General features: G+C 40.2%; 1 protein-coding gene across 2 annotated transcripts; it reads right to left on the bottom strand.

The window, feature by feature from the left end:
* Positions 1-13,437: 13,437 nt before the first annotated feature.
* On the bottom strand, positions 13,438-15,297 carry LOC149391571 (histone acetyltransferase). Of its 2 annotated transcripts, none has more exons than XM_089621441.1 (4): positions 14,844-15,297; positions 14,650-14,759; positions 14,423-14,537; positions 13,438-14,327 (listed from the first exon to the last, which is right to left on the bottom strand). In XM_089621441.1, the coding sequence occupies exons 1-4, from the start codon at positions 14,917-14,919 to the stop codon at positions 13,915-13,917; spliced, it is 714 nt and encodes a 237-aa protein (XP_089477567.1). In that variant the 5' UTR covers positions 14,920-15,297; the 3' UTR covers positions 13,438-13,914. The 2 variants fall into 2 exon arrangements, with proteins under 2 accessions (XP_089477567.1, XP_089477566.1); XM_089621440.1 differs by having other exon boundaries at positions 14,650-14,764.
* Positions 15,298-15,578: the final 281 nt, after the last annotated feature.

Here is a 15,578-nt window from a genome sequence, read left to right on the forward strand (position 1 = left end):
ACAAAAATTCGTTGGGAAATGCTTCAACTGTAACAAAGAAGGTCACCGTGCTACCGATTGTAGGAAGCCAAAGAAGAAGAAGGAGGCCAATGTCGTGGAGGGCGATGATGAACTCCTCGTCGCTGTGGTCTCCGAGGTGAACATGGTGGACTCGAACCCCAAGGAATGGTGGCTGGATTCTGGAGCAACCCGCCACATATGCTCTGATAGAAACTCCTTCTCCACCTTCGAGCCGATGGAAGATGGAGAGAAGTTGTTCATGGGCAACTCTGCCACCTCTGACGTCAAGGGAAAAGGCGACGTCCTTCTGAAGATGACATCTGGGAAGGAGTTAAAGCTCACGAACGTGCTCTATGTGCCCGATATAAGGAAGAATCTCATCTCTGGAACTGTGCTGTGTAACCATGGGTTTAGAATGGTTTTAGAGTCTCAAAAAGTTGTACTATCTAAGAATGGGATGTATGTGGGCAAAGGCTATATTAAGAATGGGATGTTCAAGATGAATGTAATTGCCATCAAGGCCAATGAGATTAATAAGAAGAATTCTTCCGCTTATATGATTGAGTCATTTAATTTATGGCATGGTAGATTAGGTCATGTGAATTATGACACGTTGAGAAAATTAATTAACTTGGATTGCATTCCAAAGTTTAATATTGACTCAAAACATAAATGTGAAATTTGTGTTGAAGCAAAATTAACGAGAACATCTTTCCATAATGTTGAAAGAAATAGCGAACCTCTTGACTTAATCCATACCGATTTATGTGATTTAAAGTTCATGCCAACAAGAGGGGGTAATAAATATTTTGTGACTTTTATTGACGATTGTACAAAATATTGTTACGTTTACTTGCTTAAGAGCAAAGATGAGGCAATTGAGAAATTTACCATGTTCAAATTAGAAGTTGAGAATCAACTTAATAAGAAAATTAAAAAGGTCCGAAATGACCGAGGAGGAGAATATATTGAGCCTTTTGGGGCGTTTTGTGCACAACATGGTATTATTCACGAAGTCACTCCGCCTTATTCTCCTCAATCAAACGGAGTTGCCGAACGAAAGAATCGCACACTCAAAGAGATGATGAACGCGATGTTGTTGAGTTCTGGGTTACCCCAAGAAATGTGGGGGGAAGCAATTTTGTCTGCAAATTTCCTTTTGAACAGGATACCCCGAAAGAAGGAGGATAAGTCTCCGTCTGAGTTATTTAAAGGAAAAAGACCTTCCTATAAATATTTGCGAATGTAGGGGTGCTTAGCCAAAGTGATGGCGCCTCCTCCAAAGAAAATGAAGATAGGACCAAAAACTGTAGATTGTGTCTTCATTGGATATGCACAACACAGTAACGCATATAGATTCATTGTGTATGACTCGAAAAACCCCGATATACACAAAGATTCAATTATGGAATCTAAAACTGCTTCGTTCTTTGAACACGTGTTTCCTTATAAGTCTAAGGAAGATGTACCCAGTTCATCAAACCAATTTCTTGACGATATTGAGGAAATAACTCAAGAAAATAATGACGAGTCTGGGGACGAGACAGAGTCCGAAGGACCTAGACGAAGCAAACGAGCAAGGGTGGAAAAATCATTTGGTTCTGATTTTCTGACCTATATGCTAGAGGCTCCACCTCAAACCTACAAGGAGGCTGTAAACTCTGTTGAGGGTCATTTATGGAAAGATGCCATAAGAAGTGAGATAGATTCTATCTTGCAAAACCATACTTGGGAGTTGGTTGACCTTCCTCCTGGAAGTAAAACACTTGGTTCTAAGTGGATCTTCACGAGGAAGATGAAAGTCGATGGTACTATTGATAAGTACAAAGCAAGACTTGTAATCAAAGGGTATAGACAACAAGAAGGGTTGGACTACTTTGATACATATTCTCCCGTGACGAGAATAACATCCATAAGATTGATAATTGCATTTGCTGCATTACGAAATTTAGAAATTCATCAAATGGATGTAAAAACTGCTTTCCTTAATGGAGATCTCGAAGAAGAGATTTATATGACTCAACCCGAGGGTTGTATTGCTCGTGGACAAGAAAGGAAAGTGTGTAAATTGGTCAAGTCGCTTTATGGCCTTAAACAAGCCCCAAAGCAATGGCATGAGAAATTTGACACTGTGATGATGTCAAATGGATTCAAAATCAACGAGTGTGATAAATGTGTGTATATTAAAGTCACTGATAATGGTTATGTGATTTTATGTTTATATGTTGATGACATGCTAATTGTGGGTAGCAATAATCGCATGGTTCAGTCCACGAAAGATATCTTGAACTCAAGATTCGATATGAAAGATTTAGGACATGCTGATGTAATTTTAGGTATCAAGATTACGCGTACGACTAATGGAATTGTCCTAGATCAATCACACTATGTTGATAAAATTCTAGACAAGTTTGGAAAGAGCGATTCTGGAGTCTCTAGAACTCCTATAGACATTAGTCAACACTTGTCTAAGAATAAAGGTGAATGCATCTCCCAAATTGAATATGCGAGAGTGATAGGCAGTCTCATGTACTTGATGAGTTGTACGAGACCTGATTTGGCCTACACTGTTAGTAGACTAGCTCGATATACGAGTAATCCAAGTGCTGAACACTGGAAAGCAATCGTGAGAGTGCTGAGGTATTTACGATTCACTCGTGATTACAGTCTACACTATACAAGATATCCTGAGGTCATTGAAGGATACACTGATGCGAGTTGGATATCTGATATTTAAGATTCTAAAGCCACTAGTGGATATGTATTCACTCTGGGAGGTGCGGCTATATCTTGGAAATCCTCCAAACAAACTGTGATCACTAGATCCACAATGGAATCTGAGTTTGTTGCGTTGGATAAATGTGGCGAAGAAGCTGAATGGCTTAGGAATTTCGTAGAAGATATTCCTGATTGGACTAGCCTGCAATATGTGTATATTGTGATAACCAATCTGCTATTGGTAGAGCACATAGTGTGATGTATAATGGTAAGTCTAGACATATCCGTCGACGACATAATACCGTTAGACAACTTCTCTCATCTGGAGTCATAAGTATTGACTATGTTAGGTCCAAAGAGAACATTGCGGATCCGCTAACCAAAGGGTTAAATAGGGACCAAGTAGAGAAGACATCTAAAGGAATGGGACTGAAGCCCATGGCAAATAAAGCCAAGGCAAAGGAAACCCAACCATGATGACTGGAGATCCCAAGATCTTGGTTCAAAGGGACATCCTAGTTGTCAAAGGCTAAGTGAGGTCACTGTGGGGGTAACCCCTGATCCTATTCCTATTAAAATAGTGACTCCCGTACGAGGTTAAGCTTAGAGCTTTTAATGATTCTGTGAAATTGGATTGTTGAGATTCCGAATGAGTAATGCGGGATTACTCTTAATAACTGAATCACCTATGTGAGAGAGAAGTGGGGCCGCTTCAAAGGAGAATTAATTGGGCTTAGTTCTTTAGAAACTCTTGCAGAACCAGGCGAATGTTCAGGGCCAAAATGAACATAACCATGAGAACTGAACCTGTGTCAGGAAAATATCAGTGGGGGATACGTTTATCGTTTATACAAAACGACTAACAGTTCAAGGACATCGTGTCTACTGAGTAGTTAGTAAAGATGACATATCTTTCCGAGGGAAGGTTCAAAGGCTCTACCTACCTATCCTATACTGGTATTAACCGTAGAATCTATCACCACTTTGAGTCGTGTCGTGTCTTTATAATTGTCGTCTCACAATTTCATTCATGTGGGGGATTGTTGGAAGAATTGTAAATAATAAGCTTTATTTACAAGTAAATGGATGATTTGTGGCTAATATTTGAGTGGGGTCCACTCATCGGAATTTGTTAATTCTTGCGTATTCTTATTCCTCGTTGCGTTGGGTATAAGATTGATTATTTATTTGCCAAAATCATTACTATAATGAATGAGAAATTGATGCTCAAATTATGCTTAAAGAACACATTAGTCATGTGGAAATAAAGTGAATTGCAAAAGTCCCACATGGGTTGGGTAAGTGTGTTGTGGTAGTGTTTATATACCATCCTCTCTCTTTAGTGGTCAAGCAAGTGCAAGAGAGGAGAGTGTGTGTGGGTTATCTCTTAACCCCTCACGCGCGCACACACACACACACACACGCGCGCCGCCGCCGAGCCGAGCCGGGCCGGGCCGGGCCCGGCCCGGACCTGGGCCCGGGTTTCGGGTTTCGGGTTTCGGGAATGTCTCGGTCTCGGGCTTGGGCCTTGGGCTCTTTGGGCTTACCCTTAACTTTTTATTGCAAAGTTCACTTACGATTTCTTTTAATTCCATAACATAACCTTTGTGTTATGTTAGGAATTAATTTATTCTGCATGGGATTAAATGTCTGCATGGGATAAATGCATTACGTGTGCCTTTATTCTGGAGAATAAAGGAGACTTAATGGAGACGTTTTTTAGCGAGCTTCCAAGGCTGCTCACGTTCAAAAACCTGCAAAGTTAGTGAGCAGTAATGAGCATTAATGTATTAATTGGAGGTTATGGCTGAACGTTTTAGATGGTTCAAATTCGGAACCTCCTCTGCTTGCTCGGCTATAAAAGGCCTTCGAGTCTCTCATTCTGGACACATCCGAGAACACTCCTCTCTCCCTCTCTTTGAAATTGTTTTGTTTTGTAGTCTGGTGATAGGTTCTGACGCTCTGGTTCTAGTTCGCCGAAGCCGAGTTTTGTGGTGCATTGCTCGTCTTGAAGTCGTTGTATCCTGGGAGGCTTTCGCTCACGAAATCCAGCACCCGTGGGAGGGCGATAAAAGCTTCAAGGAAACCGTCAAACGGGCCTCGACCTTTCCTTGTTTTCTGTTGCTATTCCGGTTTATTTTCTTTTTAATTTCCTTGCATGTGTCTTGTAATTTTCCTATCAATATTCTATTAATATTGCTAACATCTCTTTACTTTAAAAAAGAAAATAAGAAAGAAAAGGCATAAGAACGCAATTATTGATTACTTTAAAAAAAAATTCCTTTGAAGACGGTATGAATTATGAAATACGAATTCAGTCCGAATTTATAAGCAAGGAAACTATGAGACATAGTTATTTGTGCATCATTAGGAATGTGTATGCTTGTATGGTAAAGAGATGGCACACGTATATACTGTTGGAAATTGAGTAAAATTAAATAGATGTTTTAATCAGCTCAATTTAATTTGTTCACTAAAAGACAAAATAGTGTGTTGTTGATTGAGAAAGTGAGTTTATGTGTGGGAAAGAGTCCCACATGGAACAAAATACTAAGGTGAATGAGAAAGTGACGATCTGGACGAAGTGACGAAGTCATTCAAGCTCGACTGGGCGAGGTCGACTGGACGAAGTGACAAAGTCATTTCAGCTCGACTGGGCGAGGTCGACCTCCAGGTGAGCTCGAATCCCAGGCGAGCTCGACCTCCAGGCGAGATCGACCTCCAGGCGAAACAGTACGATTCGCGAGCTTCTCGCGGCGATTCTCGCCAACGGTCGCGTCTCCTCATTTAGTAGTTATTTTTAGTTACCGTTCGAACTAACGGTCACGTCACTTCGAAACGATCGTTTGGCCAACGGTCGTGTCGTTTGCGACTATAACCGTAGTTCGACCGAAACAGTGCGTCTGTTCGTCGAACCTGTTCACGAACAGGTACGATTGCTTATATAATCCGACTTCGGATTCAGTAATCAACACAGGTTTTCGAACCAACTTTCTCAATTCCCGAAACACTATTTCAGAAACACAGTTCTTGCTTATTTTCGGATTTTCACTCTGTCTTGGTGCAGTCCGAACCAGGCTTGTCGTATCCTGCGGTATTCTTGTACAAAAACCTTAAGACACTTTGAGGTACTCGAAATACTATAAAGAAAGCGTTCATATGCGTGATTCAAGCCTCGAAGTCTTCAATTTCGAAGAATTATCTAACAATCTTATAGTATCTTGTGCTATGGCTACCGAGGCGTCTGTTTTCGAGTCTGAAAGTGATGAGCCAGGACTTCGTCAAGTTGGACCGTTTCGACGACACCAATTTCACCCGCTGGCAGGACAAGATGCGTTTCTTCCTCACTGCCATGAAGATCTTCTACATGCTCGACCCGATGTTGGTACCCATCCCAGAGCCGACGGACGAAGATGATGACGAACTCAAGGCGGACCGGAAGAAGCGTCAAGAGGATGAGCTGCTGTGCCGGGGTCACATTCTGAACACATTGTCAGACCGACTCTACGATCTCTACACCGACAATCCATCGGCGGTCGAGATATGGAAGGCTCTCGAGTACAAGTTCAAGACCGAAGAAGAAGGTACCAAAAAGTTCCTTGTCTCGAGTTACTTTGATTTCAAGATGTTTGATGACAAGCCTATACTTGCTCAAGTTCATGAATTGCAAGTTATAGTCAACAAATTGAGGGCTGTGAAGATAGATATTCCGGAGTCTTTCCAAGTTGGTGCAATTATTGCGAAGTTGCCCAATTCGTGGAAAGGCTATCGGAAGAAACTTCTTCACAATACCGAGGACTTCTCTTTGGAGCAAATCCAGAAACATCTTCGAATCGAGGAGGAATCGAAGATGAGAGAGAAGACGACGGATGCCGGTACTTCCAAGGCCAATGCGGTGAGCGCTAAAGGCAAGAGGAAGTGGAATGACAAGGAAGGAATTTCGGGTTCCAAAAAGGACTCGAAGAAATTCAAGCATTCCGGCAAATCCAAGTCCGGTAACAAGCCCGGGTCCAAGGGGTCCAAAGGGGGCTGCTATGTGTGTGGCAAACCCTGTCACTATGCTCGAGATTGTCGACACCGCAAGACGGATGTGAAAGAGGTCGACGCCACTATGACCGATACTAACATAGTGGCTACGTTGAGCGAACTCATGGCGGTCAAAGGCAAGGTTCAAGGGTGGTGGTACGACACTTGTGCTACCGTTCACGTCGCCTATGATAGGGCTGCCTTCAAAACCTATTCTGAAGTCAACGATGGACAAGCGGTTCAGATGGGAAACGAGCATCGTTCTCAAGTTGTCGGCATCGGGAACGTGGATCTCAACTTCACCTCCGGGAAGACGGTCACTTTGACCAATGTTCTCCATGTTCCGGATATGTGTAGGAACCTAGTTAGTGGCGATCTCCTAGGCAAACCGGGGATCAAATCTGTGTATGAGTCGGGCAAGCTTATCTTGACCCGTAATGGTGTATTTGTTGGCAAAGGCTATTCCAGTGAAGGGATGGTCAAACTATGTATTATTGACAATGTTATTAATGAAATTTCTCATTCTGCTTATATGCTTGATTCTGTTTCTTTATGGCATAGTAGATTATCACATATTGGTTTTAGCACTATGAAAAGGTTAATTAAATGTGGATTAATTTCGTGCAAATCTGATAAATTAGATAAATGTGAAATATGTGTGAAATCTAAAATGATAAAGAAACCGTTTTATAGTGTAGAGAGAAATTCTAAGGTGTTAGATCTTATACACTCTGATATATGTGTATTTAATGGCATGTTAACCCGTGGGGAAAATAGGTATTTTATTACCTTTATTGATGATTGCTCTAGATTTACATATGTGTATCTTTTGAAACATAAAGATGATGCTTTTAAGGTGTATAAGGCTGAAGTAGAAAATCAATTAGGAATTAATATTAAAGTCCTTAGAAGTGATAGGGGCGGTGAATATGTTCCTAGTGATTTTAATGTTTTTTGTGAAGAAAATGGCATTGTTCATGAATGTTCCGCACCTAGAACACCACAACAAAACGGTTTAGCCGAACGTAAAAATATGACACTTCAAGAGATGATAAATGTCATGTTAATGCATTCTGAATTACATTTTAGTTTGTGGGGTGAAGCTTTACTTTCCGCATGTCATATTTTAAACCGTATTCCTTTAAAGAAAACCCAAATATCTCCGTACGAGGTATGGAAAGGACGAAAGCCTAATATTGGGTATTTCAAAGTGTGGGGGTGTCTAGCCTACTACAAAAACATGGATCCTAAAAGGACCAAGTTGGGTCCTCGAGGGATATGAAGTGCTTTTATTGGCTATGCTACGAATAGCAAGGCATATAGACTTCTAAACTTAGAGTCTAATGTCATAGTAGAATCCCGAGATGTGGAATTCTTTGAGAATCTTAGCTCGAAAGGAAAAGAATCTCAAAATTCCACTAATGAAGAACCTCGACTAGGCGAGCTCGATCTCCAGGGAGGATCGACCTTAAGGCGAGCTCAAACCCCAGGCGAACTCGACCAGCAGGAAGGCTCGACCTCAAGGCGAACTCGAACCTCAGGCGAGCTCGACCTCCAGGCAGGTTCGACCTCCAGGCGAGCTCGACCCCAGGTGAGCTCGACCCCAGGCGAGCTCGACCTCCAGGCAGGCTCGATGCCTCGAGAGGAAAGTTCTTCTAGGGTAGTTGTAGAACAACCCGAACTTCGGAGAAGCAAAAGAGTCCGTAAGACTAAGGAAATAGATTCTCGTCTTATTTCTTTTTACCTAGTAGAAGGAAATAGAGAGAGTTTTGCTCCGAAAATTCCTATTATTCTTCTTATTGAAGATGATCCTAAGACTTATAATGAAGCTGTGGCTTCTCGAGACTCTGCCTTTTGGAAGGATGCTATCCAAGATGAAATGGATTCTATTATGTCAAACCACACTTGGGAGATTGTCGATCTACCCAAAGGGTCGAGACCTATTGGGTGTAAGTGGGTGTTCCGAAAGAAGTACCATAGTGATGGCACTCTTAACACTTACAAGGCTAGATTAGTAGCCAAAGGATTTCGACAACGAGAAGGAATTGATTACTTTGACACATATGCACCGGTAGCAAGGACAACAACAATTAGAGTGTTGTTTGCCTTAGCTTCTTTGTATAACCTCAATGTTCATCAAATGGATGTCAAGACGGCATTTTTAAATGGAGATCTCGATGAGGAGATTTACATGGAGCAGCCGGAAGGTTATGTGCTTCCAGGTAATGAACAAAAGGTTTGTAAACTTGTTAAATCCTTATATGGATTAAAACAAGCAACCAAACAATGGCATCAAAAGTTTGACTCAGTCATACTTTCGAATGGATTTGTTCCTAACGTTTGTGACAAGTGTTTGTACACAAAGGTGCGTGGTAACCTTGTGATCTTCCTATGTCTCTATGTTGATGATATGTTGATCATTAGCAATGAGATGAAAGGAATATTAGAAACGAAGAGGTTTCTATCTTCCACTTTCAAAATGAAAGATCTTGGACAAGTTGATACTATTTTGGGTATCAAGGTTCGTAGAACCAGTGGGGGTTATGAACTTAGTCAATCACACTATGTGGAAAAAGTGCTTGATAAGTTCAAACATTTAAATTTCAAAGAAATGAACACCCCATTTGATCCAAGTGTAAAACTTGAAAAGAATGATGGAAGGGCTGTGGCTCAATTGGAATATGCTAGTGCGGTTGGTTGTCTTATGTACTTGATGCAATGTACTCGACCAGACATAGCATTCGCCGTTAGTAAAATGAGTAGATTTACTAGCAATCCAAGTGCCGAGCATTAGAAGGCCATTGGGAGAATTTTTGGATTTCTTTTGAAAACCAAAAATCTTGGACTTCAATACGGTCATTTTCCTGCCGTATTAGAAGGATATACTGACGCAAGTTGGATATCGAATGTCGGAGATAACAAATCTACGACAGGATGGGTGTTTACACTTGCCGGTGGGGCGGTTTCTTGGAAATCAAATAAACAAACTTGTATCACTCATTCGACCATGGAATCAGAGTTCGTGGCTCTTGCTTCCGCAGGTCAAGAGGCTGAATGGTTGAGGGATCTTCTTTTAGAAGTTCCATTGGCTAAAGACAATATATCAACCGTGTCGATACATTGTGATAGTCAATCAACTTTAGCGAGAGCATACAGTGAAGTGTATAATGGAAAGTCTAGACATATTAGTCTGAGACATGACTATGTGAGGAAATTGATCAAAGATGGAATCATTTCGCTCACATATGTAATATCAAGCTTTAATATTGCTGATCCGTTCACTAAACCTCTTGCAAGAGATTTGGTGAGATCGACCTCGAGAGGTATGGGTCTTAAACTCTTTGAGTAGCGATCTAACAATGATGGCAACCCAACCTAAGGTTAGGAAATGACTAACAATAGGTTCAATGGGTACAACAAGTCATTGAATTGGATATTCATAACATTATATAATAATGTTGACTGTTACAATCGGGAGGTTGAGTTTCTTAACTCTTAATGAAGTTCAGTCTTGAGGACAAGTATCTATACGTAACAGAGATACTGTAAGAACTTCACCTATGTGAATTTCGGGATGGTGCCGTCCCAAAGTGAGAGCTGGAGTTTCTCTCATGAAAAATTCACGAGACAGGATGAGCACATGGCCATTAACGGTGCTAAGCGTGTGATATAGGCGAAGAACACTAAAGGGTGTGTGTTGAGTAACACCGATTTTATCACAAGGAAAATAGGTTCAAAGCCTGGCTACCTAATTTCCGATAAAGTCTTGTGTTGCTTATACTAAGGATAAGTTCAAATCGAAAGATACTTATCTGTACTAACACTCTTTGTTTCTTTTCTGGATTCTATTTTGACTTTTCTGAACAAGTGGGGGATTGTTGGAAATTGAGTAAAATTAAATAGATGTTTTAATCAGCTCAATTTAATTTGTTCACTAAAAGACAAAATAATGTGTTGTTGATTGAGAAAGTGAGTTTGTGTGTGGGAAAGAGTCCCACATGGAACAAAATACTAAGGTGAATGAGAAAGTGATGATCTGGACGAAGTGACGAAGTCATTTCATCTCGACTGGGCGATGTCGACTGGACGAAGTGACGAAGTCATTCCAGCTCGACTGGACGAGGTCGACTGGACGAAGTGACAAAGTCATTTCAGCTCGACTGGGCGAGGTCGACCTCCAGGCGAGCTTGAATCCCAGGCGAGCTCGACCTCCAGACGAAACGACACGATTCGCGAGCTTCTCGCGGCGATTCTCACCAACGGTCGCGTCTCTTCATTTAGTAGTTATTTTTAGTTATCGTTCGAACTAACGGTCACGTCGCTTCGAAACGAGCTATCGTTTGGCCAACGGTCGTGTCGTTTGCGACTATAACCGTAGTTCGACCGAAACAGTGCGTCTGTTCGTCGAACCTGTTCGCGAACAGGTACGATTGCTTATATAATCCGACTTCGGATTCAGTAATCAACACAGGTTTTCGAACCAACTTTCTCAATTCCCGAAACACTAATTCAGAAACACAGTTCTTGCTTATTTTTGGATTTTCACTCTGTCTTGGTGCAGTCCGAACCAAGCTTGTCGTATCCTGCGGTATTCTTGTACAAAAACCTTAAGACACTTTGGGGTACTCGAAATACTATAAGGAAAGCGTTCCTATGCGTGATTCAAGCCTCGAAGTCTTCAATTTCGAAGAATTATCTAACATATACTATATATACATACACGTGTTGTTTTACTTTCATGCATGTTTACAAATGTGTCCTGATATATAATTGACGTGTGGTTTAGTAAATTAAATCCACAATGGTTTTTGGTTTTTTGTTTTTAGGTTTTTTGTTATTGTATGGTTTTATTAGGATAATGACAACGTTTATAAGAGAAAGAAATATAGATAAGGATTGATTAAAAAAAACTACACTTATCAAATATGCATGGCGGTGTAACGATATATATGTTTCATTTTTAACGTAGATTACTTAGGTATTGATTAAATGAATTGGATATTTTTAGATAGCAGTAGGTTTGTGAAAATATTATAAAAAACAATAGACTCTTGCACCTCTTTTAGTGGGACCCTTAGGTAATAAATAAATAAACAATGGACACAATCCTTTTTCTTTTCTCTATCCTGGTAAAACATGAGTATGCCACTTGAATTTTATGTCGGTTAAAAAGAATAAAAAGTCATAGAATGAAAATATATAGTAAGTAGAAGATAGACATTAAGATAGTCATCGTGATAAGACAAATGAAGATATTACACAGCGTATATGTATTGCTTGTTTATAAAATGAGATAGGATTTTCTCCAAAGAAAAAAAATGAGATAGGATTTTAGAAAACTAAAAAGATAAACTTGAAGCATTGAAGTCTGAACCCCACATATATTTATAGTATTGGCAAAAATAAAAAGACAACTTTTTTTAACTTAAGTTATCTAAATGAGAGGATATATATATATATATATATATATATATATATATATATATATTGAATATTGAATTTATTTGGCATTAGGTGCCGTAATTGTGTATAGAACTAATTAGGCTCATCCTTGTCTATAGATATTATTAAGTGGGACCTACGCGAAGTTTTATGATTGCATATGAGTCGGTTTGTTTGTAAATTGTTTGAATATAATTTGCACTGAGGACACCTGCTGACACGTTTTTTATATGAAAGTGGGACCAACATACTAAATGTCATTGGACGTTTGAAAAAAAAAAACAGAATGCTATTGGACGTAAAATTACTGTTCTAACTACAGTTTTGTGTGAGTGCTGAAAACCTTCCTATTAGTAATGTATAAATGTTATATAAGTGCTTGTTGTACCGACCCATCGAATCGACCTGTGTTGCAATATATTTATGGTTTTGAAGATGGTTGAACCACAACAAGGCAGAAGTATCTGTAGAGCTCCCGTTTTCCACCGCGTTGGATTGCCACCTCAATATAACTTCACATTAGTGTGATATTGTCTTTTTTTGGACCAAACATGCATGGTTTTGTCTTTGAGCATCTTCCCAAAAGATCTCATACTAATGAAGTTGGTGAGACTCTTATATCCAAAACAATTATTGCCTACTCTTCCGATATGGGATTTGGGTTGCTACCCAACAGTATCATAATCTTTGTAGAATTTAATTCCGCATTTAAATAACTAAGATAATAAACATGCTAAATTTATATTAAAAAAACAAAAGATATGTGATTAATGTCAATGAGTTCAAAAGGGATACTTCCATAAATTATGTCAATAGATCAAGATGGTTTAGTGGAGTAACTCAAGTGGGTTAAGTGGCTCAAAGTGGCTCATGGGAAGACTATTTTCACCAAAGTGGCACGCATGGGAAGAGACTATTTTCACCAAAGTGGCTCAATTTTTTATTATTTTCTTGTCATTTTTACTTTATTGGAGGCATAATTAACATGTGTGTGTGTGTGTGTGTTTTTTTTAAATAAATTAAAAGCATAATTAACCGTGTGTGTGGCCCATGTCCAAAGTCCAAACACTGATTTGATCCCCACAATAGTAGTTAATAAAAAGGATTTATGAAGACAAGTCTCTTTGATTGTCCCCCACTCAGCGAAACCAAACACATCTTATCCACTTTGCGACCATGTCCTTTATCCGTAATGAACGTTCAAGGCCTTAAGTACTTGGAAGCATCGGTACAAGTAAGTAATCACAAACGTGACCCACAAAATGAAGGATTTTATCATCACTAAAATTTTGACCCGTGATCTTACAAGAGGAAAACAGACGGTAGAGAAATGAATTCAATGATGAATAATTGAGACCATAAAACTCGACAGAAGCTAAAAAACAAAACCGGGCAATGGTCGGTTCCAAATCAAAGCCCAACTTAAATAGCTCTTCGAATCTACCTCCAATCAAGTGCGATTAAACACAAACAAACACAACTAAAGGATGTCTTGCTTTGCTTTCCAAACCCCCAAAATAAAAAAGTGATAAATACATAAAAAGGAAATAACACTTTTGTTTCTTCAAAGTTCAAACACATTAGTGATTAAAAAGCCTCTCAGCAGTCAGTTCAGTTCTTGATTCCAATATTTACATCTCAACATTACAACTACTAATACTAATACTACAACATGGCAAACCCACCAACACATAAACATGTTGTCCTTGTCCTAGCAATTTCTCAGCCCTACAACCCTGTGACGTGTCTGAACGGAGGAAGCTTTGGGCGCAAGCAAAGCTCGTTCGAAATCGGGTCGAAACCGGATTTCCTCTTCCTCATCGCCGCCGCGGCCTCGACGGGGCTAGTATCGTCTTTCTTCTTATTCTTCTTCTCATCAACCACCGAGAGCGGACCTAGCCGCAAAGAGAGATCGCACCCGAGCTCCCCGGATTCGAGCTTCTTCGCGGCGCCGGGACGGTCAAGCCGAGCAACAACGTGGCCGTAGAAGAGAGGGTACGTAGAATGGGATTTCGCCGCCGGAGAAGCGTGACTGTGATCGGCAGCAGCGGCGCCGCCACCGGAGCTGAGGTAACAACTTGGGTGCCAATTCCTTTGGCTTCTCGACGCTCTTCGCGGAGTACACCCCAGAATCAGGGCCGCTATATATAATAATTATGTGAAACGATTTCTTTTGAGATTACTTAATTTGGGGTTTGGTTCAAAATGTGATTTATATATATGATAATAGCAATACCTTCTATGCAGGGCTGAAGAAACTGGCCGGTTTCGGAGCCCTCGTCGCGGCGGATTATGGTGTTCATCGCGTCGTTTGTTCGCTCCCACAGCGTTTTCAGGTCCATATACTCAGCCTTGTCATGAATGGAATGAATGAAGATCCCAATCTAAAAGACTCCTTTTTTTTTTTTTTTTTAACTAAAAGGCTTCTTCTTTTGAATTTTGAATTAAAGATTTTTTTTTTACCTCAGAGTTGGCTTTGGAGTACATGATTTCCTCGGCTCTGAGGACAACTGTCGGGAGCTTCTCTTGCCACTCCTTGTTTTGCTTCGTGGGCCAGCTGTGAATCTCATTCGCTACTCTTTATGCCAAACAAACCCAGGCAGTCCCAGATTAGGGAGAGAGAGAGAGAGAGAGAGAGAGAGAGTGAAAGAACTAACCTGAAAATCTCCTTAATAAGAGAGCCTCTGATGGGTTGGTGTCTATCGCTATGCCAAGCTCTTCGAACGCACTCATAAGGTCTCGGACCAGGCCTAGGCATATTCCCAAATGAAAATGGCTTTCCTTTGAGGATTCAAGACAGCTCTATGTTTCTTTGTCACTTGTGAGCTTCTTTCTCTCTTTTTTTTTTTTTTTCTTCCAAGCCTTAATTGAAATAATAGACCCCCATGTCTTCTCTCTTTCTTTCTTTCTTCTTACTCTCTGACCAAAATGCAGTTCCACAACAACAGCTACTACAGGTAATAAAAGAAGGCAGAGAAAATGATATGAAATAAAATAAAAATAGTATTTTTCTTTCCTTTTTTATTTGTGTGTGTGTCAGGAACAGAACTCAATTATTTCGAAGGGGTTTATTTTATGACTCTCTAGGGTGTCCCCCACCATTCATCCACACGCCTACTTCCCCAAAGCCCCAACAGAAGAGACTCAATACTCTCTCTCTCTCTCTCTCCTTTATATATTTCTTTTTTCTTTTCTGAAAATATGATGGAAAAATCATAAGAAATTCATGGAAAAAAAGATTGGAAAAAGGTTGGGTTTTACTGACTTTTTATCCTGACCATTCGTGTAGAGGTTTGTGAAATGGGAAGAGGCCATTAATGAAATTGTCGCTGTCGGTGGTCTCGAGCAAACATCCAATCCCTCACTGCTACAACATCCTTTTGTTTCGTTGC

Source organism: Urtica dioica, chromosome 7 (assembly GCF_054948205.1).
Source record: "Urtica dioica subsp. dioica isolate 48M chromosome 7, U.dioica_male_clone48M_v1_H2, whole genome shotgun sequence".
Taxonomy (NCBI): domain Eukaryota; kingdom Viridiplantae; phylum Streptophyta; class Magnoliopsida; order Rosales; family Urticaceae; genus Urtica; species Urtica dioica.

Excerpts from the sequence above, each read along its gene's own strand:
- LOC149391571 (XM_089621440.1), bottom strand. The coding sequence starts at position 14,944 with ATGCCTAGGCCTGGTCCGAGACCTTATGAGTGCGTTCGAAGAGCTTGG. Across the intron at positions 14,765-14,843 it reads CTTATTAAGGAGATTTTCAG|AGTAGCGAATGAGATTCACA; the intron begins GTTAGTTCTTTC and ends TTTGGCATAAAG. Across the intron at positions 14,538-14,649 it reads ACTCCAAAGCCAACTCTGAG|GCTGAGTATATGGACCTGAA; the intron begins GTAAAAAAAAAA and ends ATTCATGACAAG.